The 21,314-nt window shown below is 31.2% G+C and overlaps 1 protein-coding gene across 1 annotated transcript in view; it reads left to right on the top strand.

Annotated features, from left to right (window-relative positions):
• LOC115882287 (PDZ domain-containing RING finger protein 4) overlaps window positions 1–21,314 on the top strand; it is a 135,393-nt gene that overhangs the window by 92,781 nt on the left and 21,298 nt on the right. The window contains exon 2 of the mRNA XM_030900254.1: window positions 14,800–15,027. Within this exon, the coding sequence (XP_030756114.1) occupies window positions 14,800–15,027 (228 nt within the window). The remainder of the gene's footprint in view (window positions 1–14,799; window positions 15,028–21,314) is intronic.

Here is a 21,314-nt window from a genome sequence, read left to right as displayed (position 1 = left end):
CTGATCCGCGTCACATATATCTAATACACTATCATCTTTCTTTTTTACAATTTTCACATCAAAATTTTTTTTATGGTGTCTGTACGAAATATTTTGTTGTTTAAAAATACTTGTTTTATGATAACTAAATCTTTAACTTATATTTCGGTAGTTAACTGAATATAAACGTATAGAATTATCTTATATGGCTGTGTCTGAGAATTCTTACATTAAAACATATTAGCTATTTTTGCAGTGCTTATATTAAATGTAACTGACTTAGAAACTTCTCTTCGTATACATGGTCTTGTGTTACGGCAGTTGCCAGGGCTAGTTTTCACATTTTAACCTCAGTTGGAAACGTAAGAAAATCCGCATAATAATGGAAGCTCTCAGAACTTTCAAGGATAGTTATGATAATTTCCAACCATGAAGTACCTCGAGTGAATGAAATTATATAGCTGCTATGGTCTGTTTTATATTTTAATCTTTCCCTTAACATCTTCTAGAGGCAATATCAGTAAAGACTTCACATATTTAAAAGAAATTTGCTACTTGTTTTGATTACAACAAGAAATATATTTTATTTGGTAACAATTAAATTCAATTAAGGAAAAGCAAGGGATTTTTTCCGTACTACGAAGATTTATCTACGATTGGATTCGACCAGATTCGGACTTCCTCCCTTTGAAAATGGCTTGTGCACTGTGGTTAGTCCTATTTCGACCTATAGTGTAAATCCTAGAGTTTTGGCCATACTTCCAAGTACTAATGTCTCTAGTTTTGATTAACTTTGTCTCTCTTATATGTGACTTTCTGTGTCTTATGTAGCTGCCTAAAAATGCGTGTTTTGTGTAAACAGTCTTCCTTCCTTCCTCAGCTGTTGCTTTTTGCAGTTCAAAATGTTGTTTCTTCTTCGAGTGAAGTTCTCTAAGAACACTCCAATAACCCTGCTTTTTGTGTGTTATTTTCTAATCAAACTTTTTTTTGTGCAGAGATTCAGTAACTTAGTTAATTTGATCATCTGTTCCAAGCATCTGTGGTATTATATTGAAAACTGGCACCATTTCAGATATATTTTATAAAATCTAGACACGATCTGCATATGAATTTTCCCCATTTAATTCAATGCATGCAGTAGTTATCTATAGTTAATATTTTTAAGGGGCAATAAACATTTTTAATGTGATTGTTATTAGAGTTTTATGATTGAACGCCACTGAGCCTACAAAGATTGCTTTCCTAACACAGAACTCTTAGTCCGTTCTGGTAAAAGCGTGATAGATTTATGGACCTTTACAAATCTCGTCATGATTTCAGACATGAAAAATAATGGGGTGTGTAATAAAAAGTGAGCGCATAATTCATAAAAAAGGACGTTTGCGTTAAGCCGAGAATTTTTCGGTTAGTTTATTATCTTGGTGACGTGAAACGTTTAAAAACTTAACGTAAAAGATGTTTTTAACTCCGTAGATATACGAGTATTATTACCATTAAATGAGCTCTTCAGTGCACACATCGATTAACTCCTTAAAACTAAAAGTGGAGAAACGCGATGAAATAGGATGTATTGATTTTTAAAATTCCCTTATAATATAAAGACAAACAAATTTCGTAGAAGGCGTGTAGCTTTTATCTAAAAGTATACAAGATCAATAAGAAAGAATAGCCAAAAAATTATCATCAGAAATGTTTTTTTTTAATTTTTTGATCACAGAAAAGAATAATTATTAAACATTTTTATTACAGACTTTTCATAAAAAATAATATATAATTATTCTGCTATATTGTTATTTGTAATACAAAAGCAATATTACTAAAGATGCAAATGATACCTTCCTCATCAGCTGTACATAAGGATCCGTCATTTCGATTTTCGAACAGGAGTAATCAAATTCAGCAGATCCATCATGTCTCTCCATGGTTTCTTTCTGTTACAGTTCTATCTTTATATATTAAATTATTCTTAATAATACTTAATTTGACTTTACGATTACTTGATTCTCGCGAAGTTAGACTGTGGGCAGCTGTGAGTGCCTATTTTTTTACTTTTAGCTTAACAGGATGGCGCTGAAATAATTACTGTTATCACTCAGCACTTTCTAGTGCATTCGAGTTGTGCACATTATTGCAACGATTCCATTATAGTGCGGATGATTAATCAAAATGGCCTATAAAATAAATTATTTATTGATTAGTTGACAAAAAATAATTATCGTTTAATGGTTTACAAATTACACTTAAATTTAAGATTTTAGCAGTAAACGACTCAAATGCAGATACATTTTTACACAAATTTTAAGTATCTTACCAACTTTACAATTATTTCTCACACAAATTATCAAAATCTATTAAGCCAATCTATTTAGTGATTGGATTTATCTTCAGAGTACGAATTAACGATTGGTTATGATGAAATTAAAATAATCGAAAATCGTTTTGAGAATAAACATGGCCGCTTAATGATCGCAGTGCATTACAGTCTCGTTAAATATCCAAAAAGATGAGCACGTGTGGCAAATAAAACGATGATAGCTGTGCAAGGAGTGAAACCAGAGTTTCCGACATGATTTATATTAGGATTTATGGCATAGAACGGATTTATGAAAGCAAAAGGACGTATTCTATTGCTGAAATTGTTTTGTCGTTCGTTTTATTTTCATAGCGCTCACGTTTTGATGAAGTGCCGTGCAAATATCTTTATACAGAGAAGTATAGCTTTGGGACCGTTCGAATTGCAAACATTCACTATAATAAACATCGATATTTGTCTTTAAATGGTTCTATATTTTGTAGAATAACCCAAACAAGATGTTTTACAAGTGAATCAACAATGAGTCATCGAATGACACACCTTAAATAATTTCAGAAGTTTTATTTTCATATTAAAAATATTATATACATTAATATTAATAGTTTGCACCACCACGGGAACAAACAAGCTTTAGAAGCGGCTTCAGCACGATTAATATACAGACACTAAGAAAAACTATCAGCCGAACAAAAGAATACGAACTTCCAATAGCCATAGCCTTTATAGACTTTGAGAAGGCTTTCGACTCAATATCCCAAGGCAATAATAGAAGCCCTTGAAACAAGGGCTTGATATATAAAACACCGACAGGAAGTTATCTCCAAAGATGTTCGCAGCACTAGAAGAAATCTTCGGTCAACTGAACTGGACCAACAAGGGATTAAATATGGATGGAGAATATCTTAACCATCTATGATTCGCTAATGACATAGTCCTAATTGCCAATAGTCATGAAGAACTAGAAGCACAAATTAACGAACTAAATACAGCCAGCAATAAAGTAGTCTCAAAATGAATTTAGCAAAAACTAAAGTAAGGTACAACGAACTAGTGGACAGGAAAGACATTTTAATAAATAACAAAACACTGGAAATAGTAGAAGAATATATATAGGGGAACCGAAGGCAAAATGGCACCTTTAAGGAAAATGGAAAATAAATTTGTCAAATATAAATCTTTATTCGTGGGAAAAAACATAATTGTAACTCTAAGTTTTACAGTTTATATATATATATATATATATATTTGGGACAACTAACACACAGTTCAGGATCTCTACTACCAGAAATCAACAGAATAATTAAGTTAGTATAGAAGAATTATATTAGTATTTATGGAAGAAACTCAATCATATTCAAATCTAGAATACTACTTGGAAATGGTTGAATAAGATGAAAATGAAAATGATAATGATGATGATATTAATAATTAGTTTGACTATACTCTGTATCTATATTTTCGTATGTTAATCACTGAACTGAGAAATGGAGGACTCTTTTTTATTTATCTACAGAAATTCTATTAGATATGTTTAATAAAATTTCCGACAAAAGCATTAATGTTGTTTTTAATCTCCTTAAAGATCCATATCAACGGAACAGCATTAGTTCGATAAATTTCTTTCTTATATTAAGTTGACAGTAATGTCGTCTCCCAACTAGCCGAATACAAGAACAAGTTATTAATGTTCAAACTTTAATCGAATGTAAAGCCCATATTCGTCATATTTACGAAATAACACAAACATGTGTTATTTATATCTCTGGTTATTATAGGACTTAGGTTTTAGGCAAATAATAGCGGTCACCCCAAAGAGTTTCTGAACTTTTAATACTATGTTTATGGATGCTTTGAACGAATAATATATATGATTTTATGTGGTTGTAGGAAATATCAAGAGCATTAACCTTTAAAGCGCTTTTAAATGGTAAAATATGGAGTTTCCTTCATTGAAAATATCCATTATATTCGTCTGTATACATTTTCTATGTTGTTATGTAGATATAAATTAAATTAGTAAACTTTAACATTTTTTGTGCCGTTTTAAACTTATGATTAGAGAGTAAAATTCCCCTGATCTCAAAATGAGTCCATTTTATTAGCTCATTTCAGCTTAATTTATAAAAGCAGGGAAAAATGCGAAAAGCTTACAGAGCAATCATTCTTTGTTTCCCAATATCTAAATTGTATTCAGACCATCGCTTTAGAGAAATAAAGGTTATGGAAAACATACATCAGTCTAATCTTGTTTAAACGGTGTGAGATAAAATCGGTGTTTCTTTAGAAAAGGAAGGTTAGGCTTCAGGAAAAAAGCGGAAGAAGAGAATTATAAATTTGCCTTTTTTCTTTAGGACAAATTTAAATATTCTCGCCATTTTCAATGCTTATACAATATCTAATGGTCTTATTTTCGTCTTTTTTTTTTGGTCCAGATATTCTGTAATTTTATAGGGATATATATTATGTTTTCGCCCTTTGTTCTTTCTGAATATGGCATTCTAACATTCAACATATATTTCTTTGAGGAATGATGAGATTTCATTCCTAGGGCTAGATTATAGATTGAATGGGAGGGGAAGTTAATCACTGCGACTTTTCTTGAGGACTTTTTAGGGCTTTGTCAAAAGCAAGTATCTGAGACGGGTTTAAAAAGGTTAGTACTCCATCTCCGATATCAGTTGTATTAAAGTTCATGGCACGAACGGTTGTCGTCTCGGCGCACTCAGTGATGAGGTGTTCTGGTGTTTCCCCATGGTTCCCCACATAATCTACATTCGCCGTTATTTATTAGCTGTAATCTACTGAAATGTTCATTAAGGAAACTGTAAAGTTTTATTGAAGGGCTGATAAGCAATCATTTACAATCTATATAAAAAATTAGGCAACTGAAAACACTTTCAATTAACTCTATAAATGAGCTTTCAAAAATAAAAATAATAAGCAAACTTTTGTCATAAATCATTCTGTTCAAAAATCCCGCGAAACGTTTAGTCGAATTATTTAATTCTTTCAGCAGCTGAAACATATATAGTGTTAACGTGTATAAAGTTTTCCGCGTTTTTTTCAAACGAAAAAATCCTGTACTACTAATTAGATATACGAAGAGGAACGCACTTAGGGCATTATGCTGATTATGCCATCAAAGTTAATCCTGGAATCTTGACTTGGCACTTTTTACTGGATAAGCCAGCGCACATTTGCTGTTATAAATTGCGCCCCATTTTTTATTGTTTTTGCTAACGTGATAGTGATTAACGTTTGATGTGTTACGACATACAGAGTGGTTCTATTTTACAAGGAATATTAAAAGCAATTCCTAATTAAAATACAAAACTCTTTAGGGGGTCTCCATTAATTACATGAAGGAATCAAGGGGTCAAGTCAAGCACAAGTCTCATGTGTGGGAGAGAGGGAGCTTTGGAAAATATCACGTATTTTTTTTCGGGAAAAAATAGTGTAAAAATGAGACAAAGTCAGATTAATGTAACTTAAAATATGTTTCTAGACTAAAATATGTCAAATCTGATACAATTCTTCTGAGTTTTAAAATACATGAATAGATGTAAAGTTATTTAGTAATTATATCGAAAATCTGATCCCCGTTATGTCTCGCAGATTAAATTTCACAGGACAACGTTGGTACCAACTAGTAAGACCGTGTACTAGTCTCGTCTCCATGGAGGGAATTAGAATAAATTAAATGTTCCCTATTAATTTTAGTAGATTTTATTAAAATATTAGTACTGTTATTTTTGATTACGATCTAAACAATCTCAAATACTAGTCTTAATAAAAAATAATAAGACAAATTGTGTTTTTTTAATAAATCCAACGCATCTATACTCAAAATACAAATTTTGAAAGATATCAACTGAGATTAGGGGAGGGGGGAGGAGTCGAGACAAATCTCACAAAATTTCACCAGTAGGGGGGAAAATTTCACCCAGAAGGGATCAGAAAATCCTCACAACGCCTTACGTAATTCATGGATGCCGTCTTATAAAATACTCTGATCTATATATTAAAAAAAAAGTCCTAAATTAGCGTAAACCCACACTGTATATGGTTTGCGATAATTTTTAGTGTTAAATTAAGGTAGGTAATTAAAGCAGTAATTTACTTGCTCTAAAGCCTACTGCTGTCGCGTGATTTTAAATCGCATATTTTTTTAATTAGGCCTTCAAACGAAAGGGCGTAAAGCAAATCGGGTCTTATTTTATAAACAATCTTATTAACATTCGCGGCTTAGTGGGACAAAACAAACTAAAACCGCCAAGCTCTTAATTTTTAACCCTATCGCTTTCCCTGGGGTTTAATCAAAGGGTTCATTGTTTTCGTCACTTTTTTCTCTAGTTTTTTTTTTGGTTCTTAACAAGCGAATTTGCTTCGACTTATTATACTTCACAGTTAAATAAAACTGTAAGCTGTCAATTAATTCAGCGTTAAAATAATTTGTGTTAAAATATTATCTTTCATAATCAAAACATATTACATTCATATATGAATTTAAGGGCTATAAGGCAGTTTTTTTATTTTGAATCTTGCAATATTATTGCATTGCTGCTAGGATATTCTATCTTATATTGAGGGAATATTCATAATAACCATTTTATGTCTATTCTTTTCCATCTTTATCAAAAAAATCTTCTAGTTCTGTTCTTTTTCTAATCTAATAATACCAGGGATTTGAAATTGGAGATTTATATTATTAATTGTGTACCTGTTTGGGGGTTGTTTCATTAGATTTCGTTCTCTTGTTTCAACAATGAAGATATCTGATGTGAATTTTTATAGTATATGATGCTATACTAACAAATTTTTTTTGTAAATGCTACTTAGTCAGTATCAATGGTCAAAAAAATTAAAATAAAATAAAAATTAAACAGGTATTGAATTTCATTGTCCAAAATTTTCTTTAATTTTAATCAGATATATTTAATGTTTTTGCTCTGTTTAATTTCTGACCTCTAAAAAGAAAATTAGCTCCCACTTATTTACCGTTTTTAATTAAATAAAACCAAGAAATTCAAACTGGGGCTCAGTTATCAAATTCGTATTTACTTGGGTTTCTGATTAGAATTCTTTCTCTCGTTTTAACGGAGATGATATTTTATATTTAGAGGTTATTTGAAGTTGTGGTGAAATTTAAATATCCTCTCGTATTAATTTGCTTGTTTTCACCAATAGTAGATATATTTTTTAATAACATGAAAAATTGTTACTATACTGTACAATTATTAGTTTTTGTATGGCATTATTTTCATTCTTTGGTATACTCTGTGATATTACAGTAAATTAGCTTTAAATGGAAAGCTCATGCTCATCATTCTGCTGATTGTTTACATGCATTTTTCAAAGTCGTGCATTACTTCTTGTTATAACAGTCTCAGTTGGATTGTTCTGGTTACGTGACCATGAGGAAAAACTTGATATGTCACGCGAGGACTCAGTTTGATACTTTTTAATGCTAATATAAGCTAATTAACTAGCAAAATTGATAACTCTAATGTACCAACCGTTTTCACGTAGTGTAACTTTTATTTTCTTACGGAATCAGTGATGGAGTAGCGAAAATCGTCAATTTTCCATGACTGCATGGAAAAAGTCGGAAAAATTATCATTTTTGGCTATTTTTTACATATTTTCAAAGGTCTTAAAAATAGTCATTAAATTATAAAAATGTCAGGATTTGTAGGAAATTTTATGTAGATTCATTGAGGTATTTGCCATTGAGATAGATAGCTACTTTAATTTTGTGAGAAAATTAATTACTTGAACCCTTGATTCTGAGCTTTTTTTGATGATGGTTAAAACCTCTCCTACACCTATTACTGTTCTCTTAAGACTGTATAATAGCCTATATTTTCTTATTCTATACCCTTTAATTAGTAAATAACCGCAGTTTTAACAAAATCGATGACATGAAGAAAATCGCCATTTCTTCTTGACACTTTTTCATTGCTCATTATTTTTCACATTTTCAAAGGTCTTGGAAAGATAGTAAATATAGTCATAATATTACGAAAATTTTAGGATTTGTAAAAAAATTATGTAGCTTAAGAATAAATACCGTTTTAAAGGCTTCAATACCTTGTTTTTCAGGTATTTTTATGATGCTTAAAACCTCCCCTACATCTACTGTTCTTGAGTACCATAGCCTATACCGGGTGAGTCTCAAAAGTGGCTCACCCCTATAACTTTTTAACTTTTTCAGATAAAGCAACGAGATTTGGTATGTTAGTAGTATATGACATAGATTGGGATTGATTGACGTATTCAATTGTTTTCGGTCACTTCCGGTTTCACCGGAAATGACTACAACTTTTGATTTTTAAATGGCACCCTTGGTATTTTTTTACTTTATTCGATAGAAAATGATACTCTGAATCGAATGACTCAAAACAAATTGTATTTTAAATTTCAATCTAGAGTGCCATGTGGCTGTGTTAAAAACATTAATTTTTAATCAAGAAGCCTTGGAAAAATAGATTTGATCGTCTAATGTTTTTAGTGTCTTGTCCTGGCCAGTTAAAAGATGCCCAAATCGTATTTTTAATGATATCTCAATTTTTTTAAATGGAACGAGGGTGGCTTATTAGCATATTTGGAAAAAGCATTTTTTTACGAATAATTTGATACCATACACTTGGTATTTTGAGTCAAATTCTCGTTATGGACAGCATGTTTTAATTTCAAATAAACCATATGCGAAAATGGCAAAAGTTGACATATGATAAGTCATTCGATTCAGAGTGTCATTTTCTATCGAATAAAGTAAAAAAATACCGAGGGTGCCATTTAAAAATCAAAAGTTGTAGTCATTTCCGGTGAAACCGGAAGTGACCGAAAAGAATTAAATACATCAATCAACCCAAATTTATGTCATATACTAACATACCAAATCTCGTTGCTTTATCTGAAAAAATAAAAAAGTTATAGGGGGTGAGCCACTTGTGAGACGCACCCGGTATACACTTGTTCAGGCTTACATACCCTGGTTTTGTGAGAAAATTATTTTTTATATTTTGAGTCTTCTATTTTGAGCTATTTTTGATGATGGTTAAAACGTCCCCTACATTACAACTATTCTGAGTTTTAAATTAGTCTGTTGATCTAATACCTTTAATGATTCTGAAGAACAAAGAAGGTAAACTTCACTTATAAAAATCTTATTAAAATAAAAATAGCTTAATGTAAAGAGAAAAAAACTGACGCTGGAAAATATCCTCGCCAACAATTTTTCTTATCAAATATGTTTAAGGATTTCGTGTATAAGGAAATTAAGTTCTAGTTATTTATCCTGCTTAATTAAATAAAACCATGAAATTGAAACTGGGGTATAAGTTATTAAACTCATGGTTGTTTAGTTTTCTCATTAAATATACCAACAACGAAGATACGAAGCTCCTAAACGTAAATCCTCAAAATACTTTTAATGGAGAAAATTTTCTTTTAATATAATAGCAGCTGTGTTATTTTTATTGCATATTTTTTTGCATATTTATTGCATAAGTACTCAATTCATTGAAAGTTTTTAACAAGAAAAATAATAGAATATGTGAAATTGGTACTATTAGTAATTTTGATTAAAGTAAAAATAAACGCAATTTTTGTTAAATGCTAAAAAGTATAAAGATATATAAACAAAATTGGCTACTTTCTGTTGATGTATAAATTATTTCAAACGCTAAGTATGCAGGGTTGAATTTGACTTTATAGCACGAAAAACATTTACTTTCGGGTTACTGTTCTGTCGTAAAAAGTTTACAGCTATATAATTGACGAAATAAAGTAACTCACAATCCGTGAAACTGATTTATTCTTTTTCTTTTTGAGACGTTGAACTTTAGTAGTAAACTAATTTTATCTCGATCGAAGAAAGATTATAGAAAACAAGTTGTTTAGAGGGGAGTCCCTTATTTAAAAATAGTTTAATAATGTAAATAATAAAAATAGATAAACCATACTGTAGAAACTGCCACTACAGGAAGAATTATCTAGAAATAACTCTGGACAGTAAACTTCTATGGAACAGGCATATTAAGTACATTACCAGCAAAGCCACAAAGGCTCACATGATATGATATGCAGAAGACTGGCGGGAAATATAACATTTTGCGCGGGATCTATACAATGACAGTAAGATGACAGTCCATGATTACTTAAAGAGCAGTTATGACGTAACGTACAGCAAGGCAGGGGGGTGACAGTGAAATAGGAAAATTGGAAACAGTCATTAGTGTCATTCCTGTCATCTCCTGACGATAAGTATGGCCGCCTAGACAAGGACAGCAATATTTCTCTCTAACTTATAAAGCATATAAAATATATATTACATGAAAAATCCTGGAGAAAAAGACGTTTCTGCAGTACTAGGTATGTCCCATGTATATTTAAAATAGGTAGTAAATAAACACTATTCTGTATTTTTTAGATGCAAGAAAATTTTGTTATGTTTATGATCGGCGATTTTTTTGAAAATGGAACCAATTTACGGCAAGGTAAGATCATTTTTAACTAGGTATAGCCAACATTAGTTATCTCCAGTATGTGCGATTTATTGTCAATAATGCACAATAAATCTGACTGATACAATCCGATTGTTATTCGACTAAAACTCTCTTTTTGCTTCTTTTTGATTTATAAACCAGGTCTCTTTGGGAATAATGGACGCTTTTTTTAAACAGTATATTTGTATTTTATACCTACTGATATTTTTATTTGTTAATTTTAGTATAAAAAAATTTGTTTTTCTGTTTTCAGGTTTTTGTATAAGGCTCCCGTTTTCATGTTCCTGCCCCCGTTTTCTGTCCCTGATGGCTGTGAAGTCATGCTTATACCTTACTAATTTACGTTAAAATTGCATATAATTAAGTAATTGCTGTTGAAATCATTCAATTCTTTATTTTTTATATATATTTAGTCACGTTGTCTCATATTTCAAATAAATATGTTTGAATAAAATTTTGTTTTGTTTTATTTATGATAAGAAAGAGTACAAAATACATTTAAACTGAAAGAGGTGCCCGCCATTGAATAACCGGAAACGGAAATAAAAATGAAGCCGTCATGTCAACCTGTCAATTGAAAATTAGTTCTCCAGACGACAACGAAGGCTTTCGGTGGCGTATCGTGTTTCCACGATTTAACACAGAGTTGACACTTCTTTCTAGTTAATTATTTTATGCAGCAAGGCACGGTGATTACCCCCCCCCCATACATTGTAGAAAACGAAGATACCGAATATACAGGGTGTTTCAAAGAACATGTGACATCTCTCGTGGTGAGATACCTTACGTACAAATATGATTTTTTATATCAACATGGGTCCGATTCTGCTTTGTTTAGTAGCTACAGGGTGTTAAAGTCATAATAATCTTTCGATTTATTATAATTTTCTTCCAAGTACTTTTAGTGATTCGAATGAAATTTTGAATATAAAAGTTACTATAAGTGCTACATATTTTAATGCTAAAAAAGTGTCGAAATATTCATCAGGGACGTGCAAATGGGTTATCACTGGAATATTTTATCTAATTTATTATTAAATATTATTACTATTAGTCCATTACAGTTGCGGGTTGGAACCTTTGGTGTTACACAGCAAAATAAAAACACTAAATCACCACAATACACCAAAACACTTTTACTTTTACACTGGACGCGCGTTTCGCTAACCATGTTAGCATCATCAGCAGATGATTATAAACTGGCATCATTCAAATAAAAAAATAATGATATTTAAGATAATTACAAAAAACCTAATTTGAAAAATTTTAACATCCTGTAACTCTAATACTATGCATTTCTATACCGATGTTCATAGGAATTTTTTTTTCATATTTTTTGATGAGGAATCAACGAGTACTTATTTAAAACTTTCGCAAGTTAATTAATTATTTTTTTAAAAGGTTGCTATTAGACTTGGATCAAGGCAAATTATTAAAAGTGGGTTTATCTCATCAAGTAGGCCGAAATCGACAAAATATGAAGGCAACTTCTAGTCGACATTATTTTGTTCACGAGAGATGGCACATGTTTTTTGAAACATACTGTATACTTACCAGAAGAAAACAGAAAAATGCTCACATGTGACTTATTATTACACTTTCTATATGAACTATTTTAAAAAGAATAATTAAAAAAAGATAAATGGTTTGTTATCAGATTTTGCCATAATAATGTACGTCTATTTTATGTTATCCGTTGCTCACCCTGTGTTACGTTTGAGTAACAATGGAGTTCATGCAAGACCAAATGGGGCTTCAACCTTTACTTGTTGAATTGAAACCTAAATATGCAATTGGAACGTGTCAAAAGGAAACCGTACGACTAAAAAGAAATTTTAGCTTTTGTACTAAGGGGTTCACTCGGTATTTTTTTACTTTTATTTCTCTATAAAATAGCCCGGCTTTCTACAAAAATTCTGTTTATCGTTCAAATTGTATTTACGACTTTTCTCAAATTTATTTAGCCAACTTTGTAAATTAACCAATAAACCCGAACTTTTGTTCGAACTTAAGCTCAACTTACACCACTTGAAAGTACGTCAAGATTAATTTCTATAATTATTGATATTCAATTAACTGCCTGTGGAAGTTTCTAGCTAATTGAATTATTTTCTTTTTAATTAAGGAAAATAGAGTGGTTTATTTAATGAAAAATGAATTTTTAGAACGACCTTTTTAATGTATATACAGGGTGAGTTTCCTACGATGTTCTCTATGGGTATCTCGGAAACTACTGGAGATAGAGAGTTGGTTAAATGGGGAAAGAATGGCAGTCTTGTAGGGTCATAAATATGCGCCTTTAAGATTTTTGAAAAAGTTCATGGCTTACTAGATATTTCGAAAAAAAAAATGGCTATTTTAAAAATTGTCCCTAATTCCATTATAATCTATTTCAGACAAAAAGCTTTCAGATAAAAGTTGTAGATAATCACATCCCTAATGATTTTATGTTCTCCGATTTTTTCTAGAGCCTGTCATTTTTGACATATGACACAAACATATGTTTTTTTAAATGGAAACCTTAGTTGGCCATGACTATTACACTTTTACTTACCATTTACTTACACACTTTTCTTCATTTGAAAAATTCATATTTGCAATTTTTGTTTATTTTAATTTCCAAAGTTTGGATGTGACAGTTTCGCATTTCTGAGAGCAACGACGATTGAACTTGTTTCCATGTTTAACTAAGTGAAATTAGTTAAGAAAGATAAGAAGTGGCTATAACTCAGTAATTTTGTGAAAAAAACATATTATAGCTTATATCGCTGAAAAGCTTAAAAAATGGTGCTTTTTATGAAGCCATGGCCAACTATGGTTTCCATTTAAAAAAACATATGTTTGTGTCATATGTCAAAAATGACAGGCTTTAGAAAAAATCGAAGAACACAAACTCATTAGGAATGTGATTATCTACAACTTTTATCTGAAAACTTTTTGTCTAAATAGATTATAATGGAATTAGGGACAATTTTTAAAATAGCCAAAATTTGTTTTTTTCGAAATTTTTTACCGTAATAGTTTGCAAACTGCAATTCTTTCCCCATTTAACCAATTCTCTATCTGCAGTAGTTTCCGAGATACCCATAGAGAACATCGTAGGAAACTCACCCTGTATAATGATATTATAATTTATTAACTAATAAATAATAATAAATAATAAATTAATTAAAACATTTAAATAGACCGAAAGAAAAATTGAAATTTCATTATTTACTGGATCTTGTAAGAGATAAATAATATAGTCTCTCCAACAGGAGGATACATAACAGTGATAGTCGTATCTGTCATTATTATTCATGAGTGAAACGTATTTCTCTGATTTTTTTGGATTTCGTCTATTGAAATCTTCCCTGAATCGTTGGACACACCTTTGAAAAAAAAATATGGAAGGAGTATAATGCTATCCATGTATTCATGCATGGTAGACGTAATCGACATCATAGGTCCCCATTTGAAGCTTTGTGTATGCAGGTTGTTAATTTCTTTATTACTCGCGGCAAGAGCTTTATGGTTAAAATATGGCAACCTCGGTCCGCTCGTCGAGAGAATGTAGGCAGTGTTGCCATTCTGTTCCCAATAAGTAACCGTCCAGTTAACAATCTGTATGTTTGTCCTTAGAGCGCTTTTTTATTTTATGTTATTTACTATTTATTCTGCAATTGGTTTTATTTAGAGCTAGTAAATCTAGAAGGAAATTTCGTATCAGAACTTAAATTAGCAGTGACACACACGGCGATTTACCGAAAAAGACCGTAAAAAAACTGTTGTACAGCGTGCGGTAGATCTCTATGTTTCCAACACAATTTGTTAAAAATAATTAAGATACGTCAATTTGACTTGCGTGCTTCAGTAGCGTATCTGATACTTGTGTTACGAAATAATTATTATAACTCAAAATTCAAAGGGACAGAGTTTAGTTAGGGATAAAAAGCCCTTTATAGGTTAAACTGTTGTTTTCAAATATATAGTGATTGTTTTTATTGTTATTTTCAGGTTAACGGGACGGATGTAAGTAGTTATCCTCATGAGGATGCCGTTAGAGCATTCCTAACGGCACAGGAACCCATTGTTGTCGAAGTCAAGAGAAGAATATCTGGTTCTGCGATTCAGTCAAGAGATGTTTCCAAATTCGTATCGACCGCCTGTCAGACTGATATATCGGGCATTCAATTAATCGACGAATCTGCAATCGATTGTTTCACCCACGACATCGATTTAGAAGTAAGTTTAACACCATATCTAACAGAATCATGCCATATTCCAAACGTTCAGTTTTCCAGGTTATATTTTATTTTCAGCTTTTCAGTAACTATTTTGTGTTTAATTTGGATGTCATTTTTGATACATTTTCCTCTCCGTAGCTTCGAATTAAATTTAGATCTTATCATTTAATGAAATTTCTAGTTGAAAGATGTTCGCCATTTTTTTTTCGCCAGTTATTTTTTACGTCAAGTATTTTTCTTTCTTTCTCTTTAGTTGAAGGAAGAGTATAGTTTACGATGGGCGCCTAAAACAAGCTGGAATGAACCGGAACATAATTTAAATTGAAATGAATTATTAAAGCCCTTTCGAACAAGTTCGGTTAGCTCTACTCTGCTTATTTCTTTCCAGTTGACCAATTTATATAGCGCAATTTTCTTGCAGAAATCCAAAACCGTCTATTAAAAAAGTTTATTTATTTTTTTAATTAAGAGTTTGAGACTGGCCGTCATCATATATCTCGCGGCAATTTAGTTTCTGCAGCTTCTACAATTGCAAACTATTACGGTAACTGCTAACTGAAACATATTTCAAGAAGTTGGGAGACATTTATTAAAATTTTCATAAATTCCCGACCTACGCGTTTTAAACTTCAAGGCTCTGGCGTGGATCAGCCGTAATCTCTTCAAGATTTTTGTCCTTTTTCGTCACACTCGGGCTGGTATTAAATTTTGCTTTGTTATTTATTGCTTTTCGTATTTTCTCTCTAAGAATACGTGACATCCTTGTTAGAAAAATAGAAATTTTAATATAACAATCTTAATGTATTTATAATGAGCTTTTCTCAAAATTATTACAATGAATTCTTCAAATGTTACGAATTTGCAAAAGATATTCATTATGTTTTAATAAACGTTATACTTACTCCTTAAATCTATGAATGAAATCAACCAGGTATATCCATATCAATTAGCGATGAGCGATTTACTTCTATAATCTGTTACTGACAATTTGATGACCTTCTGATTGGATTATACTGGCGTAATTCCTAATAGTTCATCACTTTCACTTATACGACGTTGTTCTGATTGTTATCAGTTCTCTGTGGACCAAAAATCGTAATAAATTATTAATTTTCTTTTTATTCAGTTAATATTACGTGTTTTTATATACAAAGGATAAACACTTTTATAAAAATGTAGACTACTAAAAGCAAATTCTCATAAGTATTTTAGAAATATGAATGTGGCTATATCTGTAAATTAAATAGATAAGAATTGGAAAAATAAATCTTTCAAAATATTAATAATACATATATATTTTATCCGTTTCGGATAGCATATTACTTGAAACAAATTATTAGACTGTCAATTCCATAGTTGCCTTAATTAACTTTCTATTGATCACAGATAAATCACGAGTAAATAAGTCAATTGTCTCAGTGATAAATTTCTGGTTTAGTTTGAATTATTAGTGAGCAGATACCAGACATTATCTATTGTACTGGCTGCACGTTTAAATAAAAATAAATTAAAACGTTTGCCAATGCGCCATTGATAACGATCGCTATTGAGCTTGATAAATGTTTAGGCATCTGCGGCACTATTCCTACCAATTATGACATTAAGAATCCTTCACGCAGGTCAAAATAAATCAGCGCAGCAAAGTAATGGGGTCGATAAATCAAAGTTTGAGCCATCGAAGGAATCGCTTTAATACAATATCCAAAGAGTTGTCATTTATCTTAAAATGTCTCTTGTTTCGCTCGAACCGATGACAATAAATTTCTAATTAACCAACGGTTTAATAGCCAAGATAGATAGCCTTCATTTCGATACCATAATAGATGGTATGGGCAAAATTTAGAAACAAACATGGTCCAAACTCCAACGGTCTAAGACAATCGAAGAAATTTCTCAGGATCGAGAAAAATTAGAGATATTTTCCTTGATTTAAGTAAGAACAATGTTCGAATTGTCACGAGGTTTTTGACAGACACTGTCTCCGGATAATGAACGCCTCAGTAGATCTAAGCTAAGGAACAACGGCGAACGCAGATTCTATGAGGAAAATGAGGAAACACCAGAACACCTCATCACTAAGTACGCCAAGGGCGCTTATGAGCCCAAAGGTATCGCCGAGACTCGTCTGGGAATGCCTGGGTCAACTGGGAACTCTGGCACGGAGGAACAGAATTAGGTTATTCTGGGTGCCGGGCCACAGCGGCATCCAAGGCAACGAAAAAGCCGATGAGCTAGCTAGGCAGGGATCATCGGCATCCTATCTTGGTCCAGAGCCAGTACTGGGAATACCCAGATGTATGGCCCGTAGTCTTACTCTAATCTTGACAGGATACAGGGCTGTCAAGTGTTTGGTTTGGAATAAGCTCAACCTGTATCAAGGAAGTCTTTGCTGCAGACTCTGCGATAAAGATGCTGAAACAGCGGAGCACATAATATGTCATTGTGAGGCTCTGGATCGCAAGCGACACTTTTTATTTGGAAAAGCTAGGCTAGAACCAGAGGAACTATGCTCCCATCCTATCAGGACCTGCATAAGCTAGTGCAGAGCACAGGGATAGGAGAATGGGTTCAGATATAGAAAGGGGACAAACACAATAGGCCCACAGGTCGCAGTATTTCCGGCAGAGGACGGCCCCTTGTTATGGAAAAAAAAGTGCGCAAGTGCGCCGAGACGACAACCATTCGTGCCATAAACTTTTGTACGATATCGGAGATGAAGAACTAACTTCTGTAAAACCGTCTCAGATACTGGCTTTTGTCAGTCCTGAGACTGTATGATGAGTTATAACTCAAGAAAGGGGGACACATGATTTATAAGGTTGCAGTGAATAACTCTAAACTAAAAATAAATAACTGTTTATACATATTTTATGATGTAAAATTAAAAAACATCTGAGGTTACAAAAGCAATCCTTATCTGTCATATAACTATTCTTCTAGTGAAAAAGTTCGGTAACAGACTTGTCATTTATAGTCTTGTCTTTTCAAGATCGTTCGACAATAAATTTTTAATTAACAGCCCGCCTAATGGCTGAAATAGATCTCCTTTGTTTTTACTACAACCACCAGAAGGACAGTTCATTTACAGTTACACAACGAGAAAAAAGAACCTAGTGAAACTGGTTTATCGTTTTCTTTATTTGCATTATCGGCTGAGATTTCGGACTAAGGGTAAACAAAGAATGGCTTTGATGTTATCTGAAGGTCCAAGTAGATCTCTTGAGGCTATATTCTCTTCGTCAAGTATTAAATCTGTATCAGTTGGAGGAGGATGGCAACAGGGGACAGTCAACATTTAATTTCTTCATGATTCTCCAAAATTATATTAAATGTCTATGTCGTATGTCCGGTTTTATATATGCTCTTGTTCAGTAACATTTTATTATCTGAATTTAGTAGAACAATATTATAATATAATCTCTTTTACAAAAGATTAAAGAAAAGCAACTTGCCGTAGAGATTTAACTACAATGAGCTGATGAGTATAAAAAGTAAGCAGTCTATATAAAGTAGATTTTTTTAATATTTAAAGTGGAGTTTAAACTCGAAAAGAAGTCAATTTATGTTTTGTACTTTATTTTTAATTGTACGTTGTTATGACAAGTAATTACGAGAAAACCGGTATTTAGCTGACATGCTGTTCGTTGCACAGAAAAAGATTTATTTTCCTTTTGTTAAAATCAGTATAAAAACGTTTAAAATATATGTCAAATTTTGAACTAAAATATTATAAATCATGGCACTTTTTCTACTGTTTTTAATAAATATTTTTTTACTTAAGGAAGTCAACTGTTAATAATAATATATATTTGTTTATCAATACTTATTCTGAAAGCAAAAATCACAATTTACATAGACTTAACTTAAATTAGACTTATAAATGTATATCTATAGCAGAAGAAAATCTTGCAATGCTTTTTCAAGGAGTTAAAATAAGTAAACATTATTTTGTTTGTACACTGACAATGAAAAATATTTATGGAGATTAAAAAGGAAACTTAATTGAACTAAAAATATTTCGAACTCCAGATAAGTCGAGATGTGTATGATCTTTATACAGGGTGTCCCATAAATAAGTGCAAGTATTTTAAGGGGTGGTAGCTCTCGATAAAAGAAACATATTTTCTCTTTATCATTTTTGAAATAAGTCCAAAATAACGGAGTTATTTTACTGGTTTTAATTTCCAAAAAAAAAATGATTTTTTGCTCAAATTTTGAGAATCACTTAATTTTTTGTGGATTTTCTTTCTTGTAAATTTAATCTACTACCTATGTTGCCATATTATCAAGAAATTATGTTTTTTAACTAAAAACTAAAAAAAATTCCAAAATTTTTTTCCAAAAATTCCGAATTTTGAAAAAAAATTTCCGCGAAAAAAACCGCAAAAAAAAACATGCATGTTTCTGGGGTTGGACTATACTACCAGTTAAAATACTTGCACTTATTTCTGGGACACCCTGTATAGTGTTATTGTATAGCTGTTTTCAAATGTCAAGATATTTGTATTGTACAAGACCTTCTTCAGGTATTTCCCGATTTCTATAGTTATTTTATTTATTTATGTACATAAAAGCGGTATAGTGTTTCTTCAAAATGACATATTTTCAGTTTACTGTTGTTTCCCGTAGAACAGATCGTGTGCATAGTAGTTGCAATATGGTCACGATTTATTTTGCAAGTAAGAGGTAATGTTTACATGTAGCCCCTTGCAAACTACTAGTTCCGGAAGTTTGCTATTGAATATTTCATTATCTGCTTAATCAAAAGCAGATAATGAAATAATTTAGGGTGATAGCAAAGAATTGAATATTTAGACAAAAACTATTATTCAAAATATAATGTGTGATTTAATATATTTGCATATAATAACCTTAATTGTCTATCTTCATGTAATCTGTTCTTAACAGTTTGAGCACTGACATTTACTTGGTGAACATTTAGCAGTTCATTTCTTATTTGAGTAGCTGTAAGGTTTGGGTTCTGAAGTGCTTGAATTCAAATGAATCTGTCATGTACAACGTCCCTTATATTCCCACCCGCCTTTATCATCCCTATGGTTCCAAACTGAGTTTCACGGTGAATTACTACATACTACCTAAAATAATTTTTACTTTATTCCCCTATCTAAAATAATGGCGTTTGCTTCTTTATGTATTCCAAAAGTATATTTATGTAGCTATAAAATATTAATGAAACATTTACCTAATTTTAATTAATATCTAACAGAATGAAACAGCAAACCGTGCTTAGATTTAATTCAGAATGTTTGTAATGAGAAAGTTTTACTACAAACACATTAAAACGTTTTCATCTATTTTATTCTGTTAGATATGTTTGTTTTATTTTAGTTATATTTTTGTGGCGGCAAAAACTTTTTGAATTAAACTAGAATAAAAGCAACACAAAACTTTTATATTTTGGGTTCCTAAATAATGCCAATATCGTCGTGGCATTCTTATCTCTTCATTTTATCTGTTCATAATATTATAACAATAGAAATAAAAAGAGGGAAAATATAAAGATAAACTCCTGGCATTAAATAAGAGAAATGTGACAAAACTTTCAATAAAAATAAGGGTTCCTGATACGTTTTACTAAAATGCTTTTAGGCACTATGACCATTTCCAACAAAAATACCCTTATAATAAAATCTCCATTCAGTTACATTTAAGAAAATATCATTTTCAATCTCCCATATTAAATATTATTTTTGCCAATTATTAATTATTTCTCAGCTTTCTATAAATTCCATATTTTCATGAAAAATATAAAGGGCGAAAATAAAAAATTATATTTTAATAAATAAATAATTTCGACTATTCGGTTCAAAGCCTTATAGGTCATTCTAGTTTAAATTAATTATTAAAACTGAAAAAATATATTCCATCTATCAATATTATAACGTTTATTACTTCTTTATCTGTTAAAAAAACTTTTCACCAATTCTAATATTATTTTAATTGAAATATAGATCTAATATTTGCATTTATTTTAGTTATTCTAAAGGGCCTTATGAAATAAAAAAAAATCATGTTATCTACCAAATTAAATAATAATTCTTCGTATATAATAGTCGAAATTCAGTATTATTACAGAACTATACAAAGTGTCCGCAATTACGCAGGTCAAATTTCACCAGCTAATCATATTATATAGGCTTAGTGGTTGTGATGGGCGGTGGGTAAATACCCAATGGGTATAATAAAGAGATTTGGGTATATACCCAGGATGTGTAGGGCATATACCCATTGAGGGAATATTTTGTTGAGGAATCCCCTTGTAGA

The sequence above is a fragment of the Sitophilus oryzae genome, unplaced genomic scaffold (assembly GCF_002938485.1).
Source record: "Sitophilus oryzae breed Bouriz unplaced genomic scaffold, Soryzae_2.0 scaffold_177_pilon_pilon, whole genome shotgun sequence".
In the NCBI taxonomy this organism is placed as follows: Eukaryota; Metazoa; Arthropoda; class Insecta; order Coleoptera; family Curculionidae; genus Sitophilus; species Sitophilus oryzae.
Note: the sequence above shows the minus strand (reverse complement) of the source record. Positions and strands in the feature narration are given on the sequence as shown.